Source organism: Pleuronectes platessa, chromosome 15, assembly GCF_947347685.1.
Source record: "Pleuronectes platessa chromosome 15, fPlePla1.1, whole genome shotgun sequence".
Taxonomy (NCBI): Eukaryota; Metazoa; Chordata; class Actinopteri; order Pleuronectiformes; family Pleuronectidae; genus Pleuronectes; species Pleuronectes platessa.
In genome coordinates this window covers 21,958,953-21,978,702 of record NC_070640.1, presented here as the reverse complement: position 1 = coordinate 21,978,702, position 19,750 = coordinate 21,958,953, and the positions used below count along the sequence as shown (strand labels likewise).

Genomic DNA, 19,750 nt, shown 5'->3' with positions numbered 1-19,750 from the left:
ACTACAGCTCAGTGGTCACTATGTTTCCCGCTGAACATATTTCTGTCGCACAGTTCGCTTACGCTATGCATGTACACTGTACTTTGAAGTCATCAAGACTAAAAAAGCGCTATATAAATACAAAACCATTTACCATTACACTGTCATATGCGTATGTGACACAATAAGACCTGAGATGGTGTGATGGATAAAATCTGAGAAAATATGGAGGAGCAAAGCCAACAGACCACATACCAAAAGGTATCCTGTTATAGCAAACCAAATGCGTTAAGCCTCGGCTGTGTGTGTAATGATGTCAGGGACTCACTCACTGCACAGCACTACCCACTTGTTACCGTTACATCTTCACAACAATAAAAAAAAATGACTATGCTGCTTCATATTTAGTATTCTATTATGATATATGAGTTACAAATACAACTCGGGCTTATGGAAATATATGTTCTGAAATAAACGGAAGAATACTCGAGAACTAAAATAATCGATGGCCACAGGCCTGGTATTAATTCAATATTTCAGAAGCACTCTTTTAAAAACATACACTCACAGTCTGATATCAGGGTAATTTTTGGAAAAACATGCCACACACAGCATCCACTTCAACTTCTTCTCTCTGCCAACTGCAAGTGAGCCACACTGCTCTGTCTAGTCAAATTAATACACTTTGGCCACTCATCCATCCAACTGATCCTCCATCTGACAGCGCCAGTGTCCATGTGTCCATGTCTGTAACACTGGCAGTGGATGAGCATGGCAGTGAAGAAGCAAACTGATGTGGACACTTGGATCTCTACGCAGGAGCTCAAGAACACAGTGTCAAGTCAAGGATAGCCTTTCCTGTAAGCCCTTTGGATGGATGTGACTGCAGACACACACTCGGAGCAGAATGCATTAACATTGTCTATAAACAACGTCACGCTTACTTCAAAGGTTTATTGCTAATGTCATAATAGTAAAGTTAAATAGCTGAAGGGTATGACGAGCCTCATGAGAGTACCCAGACCTGACACGCACGGGCTTGATGGCTGCAGGATCTCAGGATTATTGGAGGCTGAAAGGGGAGAACAGGAGAGTTGACAGATACAGTAATGTAAGAGCAGACTCAACTCTTCACCCAATCTCTACATGATCCACAGCTATTTATTGGATGACTGAGATGTGGCAGCAACAGGCATCTCTACTTCATTGTGTTAAACACCCCTTCAATGATAAATGGAATCAACTAAGCATGAAACTTTATTAATAGTCCCCATGGTTCTGAACTGTCTTTCACAGTTCCTCCCTGATCACTGAGTAGAATAAAACCTTGACTGCCCATCAGGGACTGAGTTAGTGTCTACATCTGTCTATCCATATGGCCAACTGCGTGCCACAACCAGCTGCATATATGCACCTGATAAAAACTTCAGCCTACAGTAAAGTAAGACAGTAATGTTATGTACTAAAAAAAATCTTCTACTCTACACAAACATCACAGTAGTATAAGAAGACTGCAATGCAATGACGGTTACAATGATGTGCCAATTGTGTGTAGCATGACTTTAGCAGAGAGCAATTACTAGTTGGGCAGTTTTAAGTTGACTCAGCTACACTGGCACAGTATGCGCACTACAAATACCAGAGAGCAATGCCCTTCTGTAGTTTTGTACTGCAAGGGCTGCTTCAAGTCAAACACTTCATCAAGATCAGTGTACCATAAACACGCTTATCGGTGTAACTACCACAATCTATTTTAGTCCCTCTCAGATCTGAAGGAGGAGGAGTGGGGGAGTTTTAAAGAAGGAAGTTTTGGATAGAACGGAGCAGTTGCATTTAGGTGAGCCGAGAGACAACTGGAGAGATAGTGTCTTTATCCATGCTGAGATAAACCTTTAGACCCAAACATCCTTCTCTATTACTCCCTGGTCTTTTCAAGAGTGGTTATGTAATGGAAGTTACAAGGAAGGCAATAATACATATGCAACCCCTGTCTTCACCTGCCAAGAATTAAGTTACAACCTGGTGATGGTAAAGACAAATCCAAATGTACAACACTTGCTGCTAATAACTAAAAGCCTGGAAGAAAATAAGCTGTTACATTTACAAGTGAATTTGAACATCATCAGCAGTAACTACAATTATTAAGTCAAAGAATCAAGTCTTATCATGATCCCAACACTTCTAAAGGCATATAAAATAGAAACATCCCTGGAACCGGTACATGGAAACAACTAGTAGACAGCAGTGACAGCTAGAGCTCTCAACAGTTTGTCTACCTCAGGCAAGCATAAAAATGCATGTTGTAAATGGAAGCAGTCGTGTATCTGGGTGTGCTGGAGTGGAAGAGAAATATGCATCGAAGCTCTGTGGAAAGCTCATATATATTTGACAGCGATCTACAACAATCAAAATCACATGAAGCATCTTGTGTTCATAATCTTTTCCATGCGATCATCCAGCCACGCGCCCCCAATGGACTGATTGACTGAACCAAAATGGAGGCTGCTGGCAGCTTGGGGGTCTGACTGCAGCTGCCAGTCACTGTTCTGTGGCCCAAATACCAGGTTGATTGACATCTAAAGGTTGGTGACTTTAATGAAGTGTGCCATTTGCCATGGAGTACAGGGTGCTTCATTTGATTACGCTCAGTGGAAGAGAAGGTTTCCTGTGTACATGCAGCAGGAACTGTCCACAACGGATTGAACTGCAAAATGTGAATAGAAAGAGTTGTATGGGGATTCCTGTTCAAAAATGTATTCAAGCCTATCCTTCAATCTACAGGTTTCTAGACCAAGTGTGCACTGGATGCTGCATTACTCCAGTGTAACTGTGTTTATTAGCACTCAGTGATTAACATCATAACAGGAACTTTATATGAAGGGCTAGTAGGGCCAGGCAATAATAAAAATATAAACCCTGAATGAAAATGAACCTTTTGAATAATATCAGTAGGTTACATTTCTAAAGAAAATACTAATAACCAAATCCCAACACAATACTTTCTTTACATATCATATGGTATACTCCCTTCTAAACCAGGTATAGTTTAGTAGTGCCCATTCCATTCCATTTAACTTACCCATTATTTCCTGGTTTTGAGCTTCTCTAATTAGTATTTTCTACTTTTCTCTCTTTTCTAAACAAAAGATGTCATAGGGATGGACATGTTATACTATTTTATGACATTATATTCATCAGACAATTAATACTGTGAGAAATAATAGAAAGACTGCTTTCGTCAGATTTTCAGAAAAATGGATAATGAAAATAATTTGTCCTACCAGCACAGTGGGCTGAGTAGGCAATTGTTTATCTAAAGTCAGACTGATGGTAGAGAAGAGTGGTCTCTCTGAGGAAACGCTCTAGTGTCAGCACACAACAGGATAGCTCAAAACATTTACTGTAAAGATTTGCTGTGGATAAAAGATGCCGGTACAGTGTGAGTACTTTAGGTACTTATAGCCTCTTTGGGCAACAAAGTGGATGAGTAGGTCTCAAAGGCTATTTACAGTGTAAATCTTGCTAAATGTAGCAACCAAGCTATAGAAAAGGGAGGATATTAATCAAATACAACAATAAATAAGTAAAAGATAAACAAACTAGTGTAGAAACTATACAACAATAAAATGCCCAAGAATGCTTGTTACTTTAACTTAATGTAACTACAGTATATACATTTACATTAGTACATAAGTATGAATTTGAGTGTTGTAATATTGTGTATAATGGTAAATGGATTTATAGTTTTAATGACTAAAATGCTTTACAGTACAACTCGCATTCACCCATTCATACATGCAGCACCTCAGGCAAAAAGATAGGCTTTGATTTTGCCCGTTAAAATAGCTCTGTATGGGAAACACTTTTGGGTTTTCAATGAACGACTTTTACTCGTAATGGAGAATATAAATGTACAGTAAAGTAACTCTCAGGCTCTTAATAGTTTCTCCGGGGCTGATGAACACACTCCACACAGTTCTAGCATTATCAATCAATCAATCAATCAAATTGTATTTGTATAGCCCATATTCACAAATCACAATTCGTCTCATAGGGCTTTAAGATGGTGTGACATCCTCTGTCCTTAACTCTCAGCAAGAGTAAGGAAAAACTACTAAAAAACCTTGTTAACAGGGTAAAAATATGTAGAAACCTCAGAGAGAGCCACATGTGAGGGATCCCTCTCCCAGGACGGACAGAAGTGCAATAGATGCCACGTGCAGGAAAACATCATCAAGATTAAAGTTTTTAGCAGGATTGATGAGGGTAAACATATTGAAGGATAACTTCAATACTATATGTCAAGCAGTCCTGCTGCAATCATAGTCTAAATTATCTAACCTTCTTTTAGGGATGCTGGACAATTTGAACTTGTTTGCTATATATTGATGGTTGTTCAAGCTGTGGTGCTCATGAGTTAAGGAACGTCAGATTATGTTTAAATATGATGGATAATTTGGTAATTAATTGCAGCGATTGGTATCAGATCAACAAAAAGTCCAGATTCTAAATGAAAAGGACAGGGATCCCTCAACACACAGGTTATTCAGTGAGAAAATGTCGAACACCATCCACAGGATTTAAATCTATGCTCTTAATGAGACATGAGTCTCCCTTTTCTTGGTCAGCAGCTTTTTTTTTGCCAGGCAGCCACCCACTTACTCATTAAGCGATCCTACTGTAGGGATCATCAAAAAACAGAAATAAGAGGGAAGTTTCTGGGAATGAAATAAATTATAATTATAATTAGGCAACAGCGTTCCTTGGCAGCTCCGTTTAGACACACAGCTCACCCAAAAATATACATGGGCTGACTTGGGAGATGGCATCGCTGAATCACAAACACAAGTTTAAAAGTTTTCTGGAGCTTCAGAGTTCCAGATGAATCTCATTTTCAGTCAAACAGACAAGAATCAGACTGTAGTCTGAGCAAACATATTTATGTTCCTGGATAAATGGGCCGTCGCTTCTTCTGCAACAATGCAGTTAAAAGACTGCGTTGCGTTATGATCCACCGGAGGAATTTCTCTCCTGTCTGCATGTGTATGTGTGTGTGTGTGTCCTCTTCTCTGTCAAGTTTCACACTTACACAATTACATGTATTTAGTTATTAGATTAGGATGTCGGATCATGAATTTGGGTCGCTCCGGTCACTTCGACCCTGATGTCCTTGCTGTGAGCGTCATGATATTTCTCGAAATGTGTGTGTTGGACTTTTTTCAATGTGTAGCACAGATCAGCAGGGGAGTGAGGAGGGAGGACATGCAGCAGAGTTATACAGCACGGTACAAGGATACAGATGATATGTGTGACTGCTCCGTTCCCGAAGCAGTGGTGGCAATAATCCTGCAACGGTGGGTCGTACTGTTAGGTAACTAAGGTATCCTAAACGGTCTAAAGTTTCGGTTCCAGTGACATCCCTAGTTTGAACTGCTGGCACAAACTGCTGTCTCAGACAGCAGTCTAAAAAGTGTGCGTGTGTGTGAGCTAGGGTTGAAACAGTCGTGTGTAAGGACATAGAGGCGCAGGAGAGTATGGGAGATGTCTCTGAATGATAAATGGCGTGTTGGTTTAGGGGTTTAGTTTTGGCATGGATTTTAAAATGAACGCAGCTTTCCAGACTCCTACTGACTAGTGGTCGCCTGGACAGGGGGCTGCCCTCCTTTTATTAGAGGTTGTTCACTTTTTCAAATAAATGTAATGATGTAGAGACGTCCCAAATGGCTGACTCAAGCAGTGGCCCTGCAGGGTCCAAGACCTTTTGAAACACTAGGTAGCATTGTGATCTGTGTTTAATACATAAATGTAGATTTGTTTAAATAAATATGTTAATAAATGTGAATGTGACGTCCTGTCATTTTAGTTTGTTAATTTCAGTCTCTTTGTATTTTCTGTTTCCTGTTTTATTTTTGTAGTATCTGTCTGTGGTTTCAATCTTCACTTCCTTTCGGTGATTGTCTTCCCAGTCCTCATGTGTTTCACCTGTGGTTAATTGTTCCTGCCTTCCCTCTGTGTCTCTATTTAAGCTTCCTTGTTCTCCGTGCGCCTTGTCGCCAGAAGTTTACCTGTTAGTGTTAATGTTTGTTTTTGTCTTGTTAAAGACCTTTTTTGTATATTAAATCCCCTTTTTGTTATAACCTCTGCATCCTGGGTCCATCTCCTCCATCAAACCGTAACAGTGAATTCCATCAAAGAACAGTCATAAAATTAAGTTTATAGATCAAGAAACACATTTAAATGTGCATTATCTCTTTAATGTCTTTGGTCATCATGAGATTCCCACACAACCAAAGTAAAAGTCGGCAGCTTGGTCAAAGCCCATTTATATGAAATCCACACCGTGAAGTGTCTCTCGTGCCGGGATGCTGACAGCACTGTCAACCAAACACCTGAGCTGAGAGTATAAGAGCAGCCACAGATACGAGTCATGATGCCCTACTGTTGTCCTGCCTACCATTTTCGTCACCTGTTTCTATTCATTGTAAATATCAGACTTTAAACTTGATGTAAATATGAAATCGACATTTAATGTCATAATTGTAAATATTAATTGATACGAAAAAATGTATTGTGATAACCATGTCACCTAACCCTAAAGATCTTTGCGTGACAAGTACATATTTTTCGTGTGCGCCTTTAAACCTGTCTGTGAAGTTTGATCACACGCAGAAACCCTGCACACCTCCACCGATGTGTTTTATTACTCAGGCTGTGTGGAGGATATTGTGGCCCTGTCACAACTTGAAAAAAGAAAAACAAAACTATTTGTGTCTTTTCAATCCTGAGAAGACGTCAGGAATAAGGAGAATTTCATCTTCTGATTATCATGATCCCTTCCAATTCGATTTCAGGATGTCAGTGGACCAGTTTGATCCTCGGGTTGCAACCCTGTGAAACAGCACATAATAAAGGCTGCACTGCGATTGTATGCTTCCACCAACCAGTGCAATTTCTGTCTACAGAACGTTTTTTCCGGATTCATACAGGGTCACTGTGACCTTGACTTCACCAAAATCTAATCAATGAGTCCAATTGAGCATGTGACACATTCACAAAGAAGTGTATTGAGACCGTTGACCCCTAGCCACAAAATTCTCTCTCATACAACTCTCTGGATGGCCTTTGACAGATGTGAAATATCTAGCAAATTGAACCTGTTATGAAAGATTGAATGACGGAGGAAAGTCAGTGTGTCCGTGATTGACGCAATGTGAGGTCCAGTGTTTTTTTCAATTTGCAACAAATTTGGATAACCAATATGGACTTGGTTTGCAAAGATCCATCACTTAAACAACAATGTAATGAGACGACTCATAAAATGCATCGTATGAACTGTCAGGTCAAATTCTCAAATCCAATTGTTTAGATGAACAGTATGCATTGGGGATGAAAACACAAACTTGTACCTGTGTAAAATTAGCCTTGTGTTGGTCCTATATTGGGCCACATTCTCAATAGTTCAATTTATTTAACTTCATGATTTCCTGAATCAAAACTACAAATCCACATTGTATGTCTTATGTAGGTAGTGGCTTATTGATTGAACCTAACCCTAACCCTTTCTATCGTCATACTTGACATATAGTCAGGAACTATAAATTAAATCATAATTGGACAGACCATAAGACACCTCAGATAACTTTCCACTGTACGTCATTGTATAGAAAATCTCCACAAATATTTGCTATTGTGCATAGGTGTTAACATGGTTATAGCCTTGAGAACAATATCTCAGTAAGAGCTATAACCAGATGGATTTAACACAAGAGTAAATGATAAGTTCTCTTTGAACCACAAACTATGAGCAGCCTAGTGCAAAAGTCCTTCACATCAGCCTCAAATCTAATTGGAGTTGGAAAGGACAAACAAGAATGTTAACAAACTATAAGCAGAATGGTTGCAATCTAGCTACATCAGGGTTACATCAGGGTGAAATCTAATAGGGTTACATCAGGGTGAAATCTAACATCAACTCAGTGGTGGGAGAAGTATTCTGATCCTTCTAAGTACTATTTGCACACTTCAAAAAGATTCCACTGTGAGTAAATCCCTGCATCCAAAAGCTTACTTACTATTATCAGTAAAATGTACTTCAAGTATGAAAAGTTAGGAAAATGTATCTGATGTAGGATCCCCTACAATTTGCTTAGCCGCAGCAGCAGGCCAGCCAAACTACCCCCCCCCCCCCCCCCTTTTCAATGTGTTAAAAAACTCTCGAGCAAATCACACAAACACAAAATATACTTCAAGTACTTTTCATGTCCTAATAACTTCTGATTAGAGATGGTGTCTATTGTTAACGTGTGAAGTGATCAGAGGATTTAATGGAAACACATATTACAGCCAAATGATGTGTACATTGCATTTTACTGCTGTAGATGTTTGAGGTTGAGTTTATTTGAGGTACTTTATAAACTGTTGTGTAGTTTAATCTACAGCAATGCACACAAAAAACAGGCTATTTTCAGATTTGTGACAAATGCTTTTCCAACTGATTCACAGGCTTTTAGATTTAGAATGTTCTAAATACATAAAAGAAGAACACTTGATCTTTCAGTTTATCACAAAAATTCAACATTAAAGCATCTTGAAATACAGGGTTTTCACTGACATTTGAATGTAACCATAGCTTTCAAACAATTGTAGTGGAGCAAGAAGCACAATATTTCCTTCTGAGATGTATTGAAGTAAAAGCCAATACTAAGACGTACAAGTAGCTAAATGTCTTAAGACCATTACTGAGTACATTTAATTTGCAACTGCTTACCACTACTGCATTAGCACTAATACAATCTTCACTTGCTTCACTTGGCACTGAACTGTCACAAATACACTTCGTAACGACTTAAGAAGCTAATTTAGCATTAGCCAGTTTGTTATGTGTTCTTTTAATGCTGCCAGTATTCTGTGAATACAGCACTACTCCACACCACAGATCAGACGTGACAGCATCTGCAATAACCTTAATAAACAAAACTTACAAGATAAACACTAAAGAGGTCAACTACCACCACCACCAATAGTGAAAAGATAGTTCAACATTTTCAGTCTTGAAACTTAAAGCATTAAAACATTTGTCATAGTTTTTTGTCCAATGTCTGCTTTCCAAACAACATGCCAATCACATGTACAACCACTGCTCCTCCACCCCCTCAGTCCGCACTCCTCTTGGCATGTTGTGGCATATGTATTTATCGAGCAACCAAGTGGCAGTTATCTCACAGCTTAGTCATAATTAGCCCAACTTAGACTGGGGCAGACAGCCTGTTAGTGGGCATATGTTCATATCCTGGTTAAAGGCACACTGCTCCCTGAGGGGTTGGCTGCACGTGTGTGTTTGTGTGTGTGTGTAAGTGTGTGTGTTTGCATGTGTATGGGTAACAAGTGTGTGTGCGTATGGCAACAGACGGTTGCTGTGGAGCGCGCCCTGAGCCTACATTAGCACAACCCACCATGTTCCCATCCCTCGGCTACCCAGCCATGCTGAGAGAGGCTATTTGACACCTGGAGGGAAGCAAGTTCATCAGAGTGTGCGGAAGAGGAAGATGGCAAGACGGAGCAGGAGAGGAGGGACGTGAGGAGAAGGAAAGGGGGTGACAGGGACCAGAGTCACATGGGTCAAGAGAGAAAAGGAAGGGAGGGATGACACAAGGTAAGGAAGAGAGGAGAGTAGAGAGGAGGGGAGGACATGCAGAAAGAGAGGCAGTCTGGCTCTGGTCCAGGGTTATCACTGGCAAATATCGAGCCATTTGCCAGCTGCCAGTTTGAGACGGCAGCACTCAGCCAGAAGGATGCCGCCCTGCTCGGCTTCTGCTGGCTGATGTGTTCGTCTGTGTTTGCATGTCTGTGTGCACACGCCTGAGTGCTGCAGAGCATTGAGAGCTCCGCCAATGTGTTAAAGCACAGGAAAGGGATCATATGCATAACCAGTTGGACTGAGCAAAATGACAGTCTCTACAAAACACAGCACTACAAACAAGTCCAGCTGCAGTCGCTCCTCTTCTGCCATCCAGACGTGACTGCCCGCTTCTGCCAGGCTGCCTGCCGTCACAGCCGTGGAGACGGTGAGAAGCCGCTTAAAAACATCTCTCCAAGTCTCCTTCCTTTCAGACGATGCTCCAGTGTATCCTCTTTAGTCAAGGCGTTGCATAACTGCTTGCCGAGCCCAATCACATGCCAGAGGGACGTCAACACAATTTCATAAAAATAAACCCGTGAGATCCTGTGTCAAAAGTTAAAACGCGCTATGACAGGTTTATATCACCAACAGCTCATTTCTTCATCACCTCATCAGTGATGCCGAGGCGCAGACGCTGTCCCGATTTCCTCCACCTCACCTCTCTCTTGAAGATGAGTGGTAGGAAGAGACGAAGAAAGAGGGATAAAATAGAGAGGGATTCAATTCTCTTTTTAATTAAGAGTATAGCGTGATGCTGCTGCAGCTTTACTTGCTCATGTCTCGGCAAACGCTCACTGCATCCCACATCTCAATAGATGACATCATCATCTGTGAGTACAAACTGAATGTGAGCCACTGTTAACCGTCTAAAAGATGATGTCATTTATAGGTATATAGCTCTAATGTTATTTGAGCATCAAGCATCAGAATATTATGCTGTCGTGTTTAAGTTTTCAGTTTGTTTTCTCAATTCTGTGATAGCGATCTGAACCACTGGGCTTTGACAGATGTGCAAACATGGAAACCGTCAATCAAGTAATCAATCAACTGACTTTGTGTAGCCCATATTCCCAAATCACAATTTGCCTCATGGAGCTTAACAAGGTGTCAAATCTGCTGCCTTTGAGCCTTGAATAGAGTGAGGAGAAACTACCAAAAAAAGCTAGGGGAAAAAACATTTAAAGCTCAGAGTGAGGGATCCCTCTCTCAGTACGACAGATGTGCAATAGATGCAACATGGAAACAGGAAACTTGAGATTGGGAAATTCCTGAGTTAGTCTTTTTGATTTTTTTGAGATTTTAAAGACCAAAAGTAATATTTCTGGAGAGTCAAAAACTATTCTTCTGTGTTTAGGTGCTTGCTGAATTCCACCCAGATTCGATGAGTGATGCTGTTGACACATATTTGCTATGTGATGACCATACTTTCACCAGCAAGACAATGTGGCCTGACAACATAGTTTTAGCGCACTTGAAAAAAGTTGCATCACACATGACATGAGCAGTGGTCCCAGGCAGGATATACGGTTTATCACTTATTTTTCAATCAGCATAGTGTATGTACACCCACTTCGAAATCTCCTCTGATGTGGACCATTCAGTTGTGTGCTGCCAAATTTTTTAAATTCAAACATGAAGCACGCTTCTCAAACAAAAGAAATGACCTTGTGCCGTAAGCAGCACAGGTAGAAATGGTAGTTCAGCGCCCTCAGCAGTGCGTGCTCTGTCTCCCACGTGCCCCACCCCCGTCAGAGAGGAGGATGCTGACGGTGACAGAGATGCTTCATCTTCTAACAACTTCAAGTGAGCATGCCAGGCACCATGAGCTCTTCTCAACAGCACAACCTTGTAAATCATATCAAGAAAACGTAGTGGAGTTATTTATACAGTCATATTTGAAAATTGCTATATTTATTCAGTAATATATGCAAACAGCCGCTTGACAAATGCTGTTAATCTCATAATGGTGGCACACTGTCTGGTGCAAATCAGCTGTTCCAAGTGACAGTTTACAAAAGAAACTACTGGCCCATAGACGACTAAGTATTCATCATCATGGAGTCGTATCACCCTCTGATCTGTAGGACACTACTGATGCAAAATCTACATCAGAATTGGCCATTTTTGGGGTGAACAAACTGTGAGAGTTGGTTAAAACGTCACTTTTAGACGCAACGTTAATCCTTTGCAAAATGTTTTGTGGCATAAATTAAGAGTATGCCCACTTCTCCAGGCACCACTGCGTCCACCAGTGAGCATCAAATGCACCATTAATATCACCCCCCTCCACCCCACCCGCCCCTAGCGGACACAGCCGGTCGTGACTCTGCTCCAGCAAGGACAGCTCCCCAGGAAGAGGTTAATCCACTCATTGCATTTTAATGACATCCACACCAACGCAACATACTAATCACATCTGCCTCCACGTTTCAGTGAAGACTGGCAGCCGGAGAGCAGCTCGCTCTCACACACACACACGCACACACACACGCACACACACACCACTTCCACCCCTGCACCGGCAACATGTCCTGGAGCTCCAGGGGCAGCAGACTCTCGCATCCTGGCTGAGAGATGCGAACCACAGACGGGCTGCGACATCTCTCAGTGTTAAGCTTCGGACGCAGGTTGAGAAAACCAACCGTGTCCGTCATTACTAAGAGGAAATAAAACCACACTTATTTATTTGAAAGCTCTTATAATGCATGGAGCGGTCCGCCGGTGCGTGCATGACGTCACCGGCCGGCCCGGCTCCACTCAGGTGCGGTGATGGAGAACTTCACCACGTAAAGTGACATTTCCTGACGCAAACATCCAAAGTTAGAACGCAGAGGAATAGAGATGAGGAGAGGAGAGAGGGACGAGGGGGAAAGTTGAGAGGGAGACACACACGCTGCACTTCGACTCACCTTGAGCGGCCGTTCCTCGGGTGCTGAATACACTTGCTATCAAAGTGGCCACATACCAAATCATAGTACTATTGCCGGCCAGAAATAAACCTCATCATATCTCAAAGTGCCCCTTTCGGTCAAGCTGTCATCCTGCAGTGGCCCAGGACGAGCGGAAGCGGCCCGGTCTGCCGTGGTGCTGTTACCCGAGCCCTGGACACTTTTCCATCGGCGCTATCCCCCTGTCTCTCCCGCTCTCCTCCGCGCTCCGCTCGCATCCTGAGTCGGTTCACCTGCGCCAATGGGACGAGGGAACACTACGCCTTGGACCAAACTGACACGCGCGGGTCCCGCCCCCGCGCTCCTGTCATTGGCGAGCGTGCGAGAGTCAAGGCCGCGGATTGGCTACCTGCGCTGCCACTCTCCCAGCGGGGTGTGGTGTGTTCAAGACAAGTGGAAACACTCGGAGGTTTTTCCACATCTTTAGTTCAGAGACAGGATTTCAGTGCGGTGACTCGCTGCAGATAGAAAGAATACCGGCTTTGAATTATTAACCAACATATTGTTGTATCATTGTGATATATTTTATTGTATTGGATGTCGCATCTTGTTAGCCCTATGATGTAAAGTATGATTTGTGAATTATGGGCTACACAAGTAAAACTTGATTGATTGACCAGTTAACTCAGGTTTAACTACAAACTTTATGTTCGCAGTCTTCCTGCAGTTTACCATGAGGCAGGAGTTCATTTTAAGAAGTCATCAATACTACTGATCCTAGTGTTTTCATTAGGTCCATTTTTCTTTGTCATTCCTTTTCATTTATGTTTGTAAATTCATAGTTTTGTCGTAGCCTTTCACATCTTCAATTCAATACCTTTAATGGTTTTGTTTGACTTGTGAAGTTTAATGTTTTAAATTAGTAGTTGCCATCCTGTTTCTTGTGTTGTGATCATGTGAACATCCATAGTCTGTATTTCATTCAGATAATGGACAACTAAACATGACTTGTATGAAATCCTTCTATTGAACTTGGGCTTTTTGGTTTGACTGCCAACATGTAGGTTAGACCAAGAATCTTCTGTTAACAGATCCATATTGTGATGAACTCATATATTCAAGTAACGACAACTGAGGCTAATCAAATTCAATATTTGTTCACCACTGTGAAATTCTGCCATGTTTAATAAGAAAAACTGTGCAGAAGATATATTTAAATATTGTTATCTATATCACTTATTATAAGAGGGGGATCATTAAATGCAAAGCCTAAATACATCATTAAATAAAACCTGTTGTGGTGACAAGGTATCTTTTAAAAGTTAATATCAAAGTTAGGTCTGGTAAGTTGATTCTGAAACAGTCTTTATCTTATTTGTTGAAATCCTTTTCATGTCTGATGTCTACCAAAAAAAATCGTCAGGAAGAAAAGCCAATGTTTGTAGCCGTCGCAGCACTTTTTTGTACTTTTGAATGAAATGATTGGCTGGTGTCCCTCACCCTCACCAACCAACCTGCGTGCCTGTGTGCACGCTGTCCGTACGGGGAGGATTACCAACCTCAGCTTTAAGTATCTCAAGGATCAGGTAACACTAAACTAATATTACTAAAACAAGAGGTTTTTTTAAAGGATGAATTGTTACTGCTCAAAGTTGATCACAGCAATACCAAACTCCCGACCACAGATGGTAAAATCCAACAGGTGGTGACCCTGGTTAAAAGGATAGAAAAGATCGTAATGACGCTCAACTATAGGTGTTGAATGTTGAATGAGTCAGATAATTCAGGCTCTATCCGCAAAACTACTCAAACTTCTGACTCGAAAGATTCTTGACTCCCCTTTGTTATTTTTCCTTGCAGGACATGAACGCAGCACGGGGGGGGAAGCTTTTCAAGGTGGGTTGGAGTGTGAAACCGTAGCGGAGCTGCAGTATCATCCTGCGCAATAAGAGGAGGAGAGGGATCCTCCAGCCGAGCATCACCGTGTCACTGCCATCCACTCACTCCACTCCTGTTTAGAATGTGTGGGACTGGGATTGTGACAAATTTCTCAGTGAGTGGATGAAGATTTAAAAAAAGACCAATGTCATTAAAGGACACTTGATTAAAATAATTTGAACATTTCTGGATTCAGCACGATTCATCTTTAGTGATGCAGTGATTCAGTGAGAGAGACTTTAAAATCCCACAAACATCCTACACCTCCAGCTCTGCATGCGGAGCCCTGCTGCTCCTCTGGGAGGAGGCTCCAGTAATAGCCTCTCACAACATGACAAATTCATTTCAACTTATTTGTGGTTGTTCTATTTTAGACAAGCTTGTGTTCCCCTCATTTCGTATTTATTATCTAAATCCAGTTTTTCTCGAGTTGAATAGTCTCTGTGGCTGCTTCATCCACACGATTTCCCCAAAGAAATCAATCAAATGTTACCTCATATCAGAGAAGTTACTGATGCAACCAGATGATTTATATATGAACTCCTTTCAGAGGCATTGTCCCGCTTGTAAGTCTTCCCCAGTGCAAAAAAATAATCAGGGTAAATAAATAATTGAATCCAAGCCAAATGATGACAAATAGTAAAGATGCAACATCTTGTCTTTCAACCAGTCAATTGTTTTTCATCCTCTCGACAGCAGAAACTGAGATGGCTTTTAAAAAAAAATAAGAAACTCCCTTCTCCCCAGCCCTGTCAACTGTGGTGTTCTTGAAATCTGTGCTATCGCACGGAAATACTTATCAGCTTTTACATCATTCAAACTTAAAACCCACGCTTTTAGAGACTGCACTACTGCTGTTGTGGTTAGGATGCAATAAAGAGTGTTTTCAATTAGAAAGAGCTCTTAAAAAAAGAATGAAAGTGTTGTTAAGGGATCTACACAATTACCAGAGGTGAGGGATATTTTAAGTTGCTTGTTTTGTCCAACCTACAGTCCAGAGACTCAAAGATATTCAGGTCACGAACATATTTACAGAGCAGGACTTCCTTTTAGTGGGAGGATTTTTGGCCGCTTCTCTAAAGATAAGACAAGATTAGATTTAACTTGATTGTCTTTGTACAACACCAATGAAATGCAATTAATATCTAAACAGAAGTGCAAACACAGTATTATGTACACATAAGAGCAGGAAATTATATACTACAGCATGTGATACTATAACTTATCATATTTACCGTGGTGGTGAAGAAATGCCATATACAAATATACAGGGGAATAATTGAACCATGCATACAGACAAAATCAGGGTTGTGGGTTGAGTGCAATGTAGGTTGTATGTACAGTATGAACATCAATGTACATTTTTTGAAGTTTTCATAGTAATGGTAAATGGTTGTGTATTTATATAGCGCTTTTCTAGTCTTGATGACCACTCAAAGCGCTTTACAGTACAGTTTTACATTCATCCATTCACACACACATTCATACAGTGCATCTATTCGCAGCACTTTGTTATTCTATGAAGGTCCATTCAGGGTTCAGCATCTTGCCCAAGGACACTTCGGCATGCAGATGGGTCAGACTGGGGATCGAACCGCCGACCTTCAGGCTGGAGGACGACCACTCTACCCCTCAGCCACAACCGCCCGTCTCAGGATTAATGTAAAGAAATGTTTACATAGTATGTAAACATATATACATCCGTTATATACAGTAATATAGGTGAAAAGTATAGGAGGACTGTTGAACAGGGAATAGTGGGATGAACAAGCTTGTGAAAGCACAGTAAGTACATGTAGGAATAGTAGCAATAGATCTGATTGATCAATTGATCAGAGTAATATCTGACTTATTTTCTGTCAACCAACTAATCATTGAATCAGCAAGTTACCTCAGTTCTAACTATAATATTTAGCTTTGCAGTCACACTGCAGTTTATCATTGGGCAGGAGTTCACTAAACACTTTTGCCTCACAGCAAGAAGGTTCCCAGATCTTTTTCGGTGGAGTTTGCATGTTCTTCCTGTATTTGTTAGGGGGTTTGGTTAATTGGAGACTCTAAATTGACCATAGGTGTGAATGTGAATGTGAATGGTTATTTGTCTCTATAAATTGGCCCTGTGATATGCTGGCAACCTGTCCACACCGCAAAAATAAAATAAAAAACATTTTATGATGCTGTGATGAATTTACCTGGCAGACAGAAAGCAGCTGCTGTGGGATTGATGAGCTTTGTGTCGGATGGATTTATTTGAGTTTATTGTCATCATTGCTTCATTTTAATGTGACACCCTTGTAGAGGTGTGATCAGTGGTGGTTCGCTCTGTGATGATTTGTGAGCCTCCGGGTGTTGTCCCCAGACTCAAGTCCAAATCAATAATTAGATCAAAAGACAGCAGGAGAGATGTGATGGAATGGTTTTCAGGACGCTTGGCGAGATGCATCATTTCACGTGGTGATAAAATAAATGCTGTTTCTGACAGACTGCAGCTCGGCTCTGGGATTTAGTGTCAGTCTCTCGGTAAGTTTACCACTTTGGATCAAACTGAAATATTCGTCAGCAACATTACGATGAATTACTATGACATTTCATCAAGGTGATTTGTGCCATCATGGTGTCTCCAGAATTACCAGATAGATTGCCACGAATTTTCTACACAAATTTTGCTACACGCATTCACTTTCCCTTAAGGTTGAATGATACCTTTGATAAGCCAAAAATGTTACCTGTAGTTGTATAATCAGGTCAAAATATGAATGTGTCCCACACATAACCAACATCTGCTTCTGATAACTTAATTGTTTAAATATTAGCATGGCATGCAAACAGTTATTTCATTGCAAAATGCAGATTTTAATGTTGAATCCAGCTGTTTGCACAGACAACAGGGTCAGCAAAGCTTGTAATTTACTATCAATGTTGCGTTCTACAGCCGAGGCCCATGCTGGTTGTTTTCTGCTGGTCATGTGATATGTGCCTGGCCAATCAAAGTTAAGTCATGACTGAAGAGACCTACTCAACAAACGGTTTTGATTGTGTATGTCATCATTTTAAACCATCTCAGTATCTGCCGGTCCAGACTAGAACGCAGTAGCCTGGATGCGAGACGAACTTAGCCCCGCCCACAACATTTTTGGTCGGGCAGTTCGGTCTGGAGTCGCTCCTTTTTTCCGGGCAAAAAAATTATGCCCGACCGGGCCAATCAGATTGTCAGGGCGGGCTTTATACGATGATTGACAGATGATCAACGGTAACGTAATCAACCACGTCATCACAGTGCCCTCGGGTTGAATTCATTTTCAACAAACATGCCTGCCGCTGGCGAGCTGAGATGTGTAGATGCTGCCATTGAGTCTGTTTTAGAAGACATCGACAGCGCATTCATTTTGAAAGAGGAACACAGAACGTGGAGGCGACGCCAAAGCACCGCGCTAATCCCTATCGCCCCGGCGCTTGGCTGTTCACAACGGACACTGAAGCGACGCTGAACCGCCGGGCAGCGCTAATAATATCACCCGTTGATCCAGTAGATCGCTGCACGGCTTTGTGCCAGTCACACCGGAGGCTGAAGCACCGCGCTGCGCCAAGGCTGCCTCGCGGTGCTTCAGCCTCCGGTGTGACCGGCACAAAGTTTTAACATGGGAGTGGATGGGAGCCAGCTGTTATTTAAGGCTTGGCGCTGCGCTGAAGCGTCCGGTCTGAACCCGGCGTTAGTAAATAACTCACAATGCGTTGCTTAGCATACGTCACATACTATGTTGCTCTGATTGGTTGTAGGTCTATCCAATTGAGCGAAGAAGAATTTTACTTCCTGGTCAGCTGAAACACGCCCCATAATCACAGCCCAATGGAGCGGTCTCAGACTCACATTCTGACTAGAATTGTGAGTCTGACAACGTCAGGCTAAGAACGCAGCTCCTGAGTTTCAAAACTAAAACAGAGCCTGCAGCGTTTCCAAACTTCTCCTTTTCAGCGGCTCCAAAACTTCGGAGTAGTGTGACCGCCAAGCGTAACCGTACCAGAGTTGATGGATTTTTAAAGGAAAAGGTAATACTGTTATTGTAGCCGTAGATATCAGTCGCGCAAATCTGCCGGATTTTTTCCCAGCAAAATCCATGAATCCTTCTCTGGGAAAAAAAGTTTTTAACTGGACATTACTGCTATAAGGTTCAACAGCTTATCTCATGTATCCTCTTTTCTTTCCCATAATCAGTGACAGAGATGCTGAGAGCATTTTGAGGCAGACATTCTGGTATAAAATATCTACTCCCACTCTTTGTCACAATGTCGGCCTCTCTTCCCTAGGGCTACCTTGATCTCAAACTCTCTTCTCTCTCTCTCTCGGCTCGTCTACAAGCAGCAGCCAGGAGTCTGGGCCGTGTCAGGCCCCAACATGCCCGTCCGCATCTCTGACAGAGACATCACTGTAGCTGCTGCTGAAGGCCTTTTTACCAGATGCTCAACAGCTATTGCAGCTTCTTTTGTTGATGGGAGCATAGCCGTGTCTCATAGTGACCTGTCTGTCACACTGCGTGAAGTGCAAACAGACAATTCAAATTCAGCTTTATCAGGTTCTGGGATCAACACTGTCACATTCAGCTTAAATCAGGTTTTTGGTTCCTTCCTGATTTGTGAATTCAGCCAGTCAAAACAGGTCAATCTGAGGAGGGCTGTTTTAGACAGGGTAAAAAGGTGCTGTTTTAAATGATCCTTGTGGTATTTTGACCAAAATATGTTACAGACATTTCATTAAGACCCCAAGGAACCATATCAACTGTTGTAAAATGGGCATACGATGGGTCCTTTAACATGTTACCATTTGCTATTTGCTCTTACACAGAAAGTGCAGCTGAAACTGATGGGGCCGTCATTAACCTTGCAGATATAGGGTCACGGACAAAGTATGGGTCAAATTGGATATGATGTTGGCGCTAGTTGAAAAGTAAGAGGACCATCCTAGTTATTACAGTTCATCCTGGGGCCATCATGAATGTCTGTATGAAATTTCATGGCAAATTCGTCTGAGAATTAAGACATTTCTCACAAAATCTTAAGGTAAGGGCAGAGGAGACCTCGTGGGATCACAGAACTCAGGAGAGAAAAGTGTCTGAACACTAAATATATAACACAGTATATTATGGCTTAAAATTAAAGATGTTCTAATAACGTTAATGACAACTCTGTTCTATTAAAGTCATGACAGGATCCTAAAATGATCAGAGAAATTGAATTCCGCCATCATCCTTGTGTCTGGGTGGTATGTGGG

At 41.6% G+C, this 19,750-nt stretch overlaps 1 protein-coding gene across 1 annotated transcript in view; it reads right to left on the bottom strand.

Annotated features, from left to right (window-relative positions):
- Positions 1 to 12,631, bottom strand: part of LOC128457599 (protein turtle homolog B) — a 118,283-nt gene extending 105,652 nt beyond the window's left edge. The window contains exon 1 of the mRNA XM_053442376.1: positions 12,568 to 12,631. Coding sequence (XP_053298351.1) covers positions 12,568 to 12,631 — 64 coding nt within the window. The remainder of the gene's footprint in view (positions 1 to 12,567) is intronic.
- Positions 12,632 to 19,750: the final 7,119 nt, after the last annotated feature.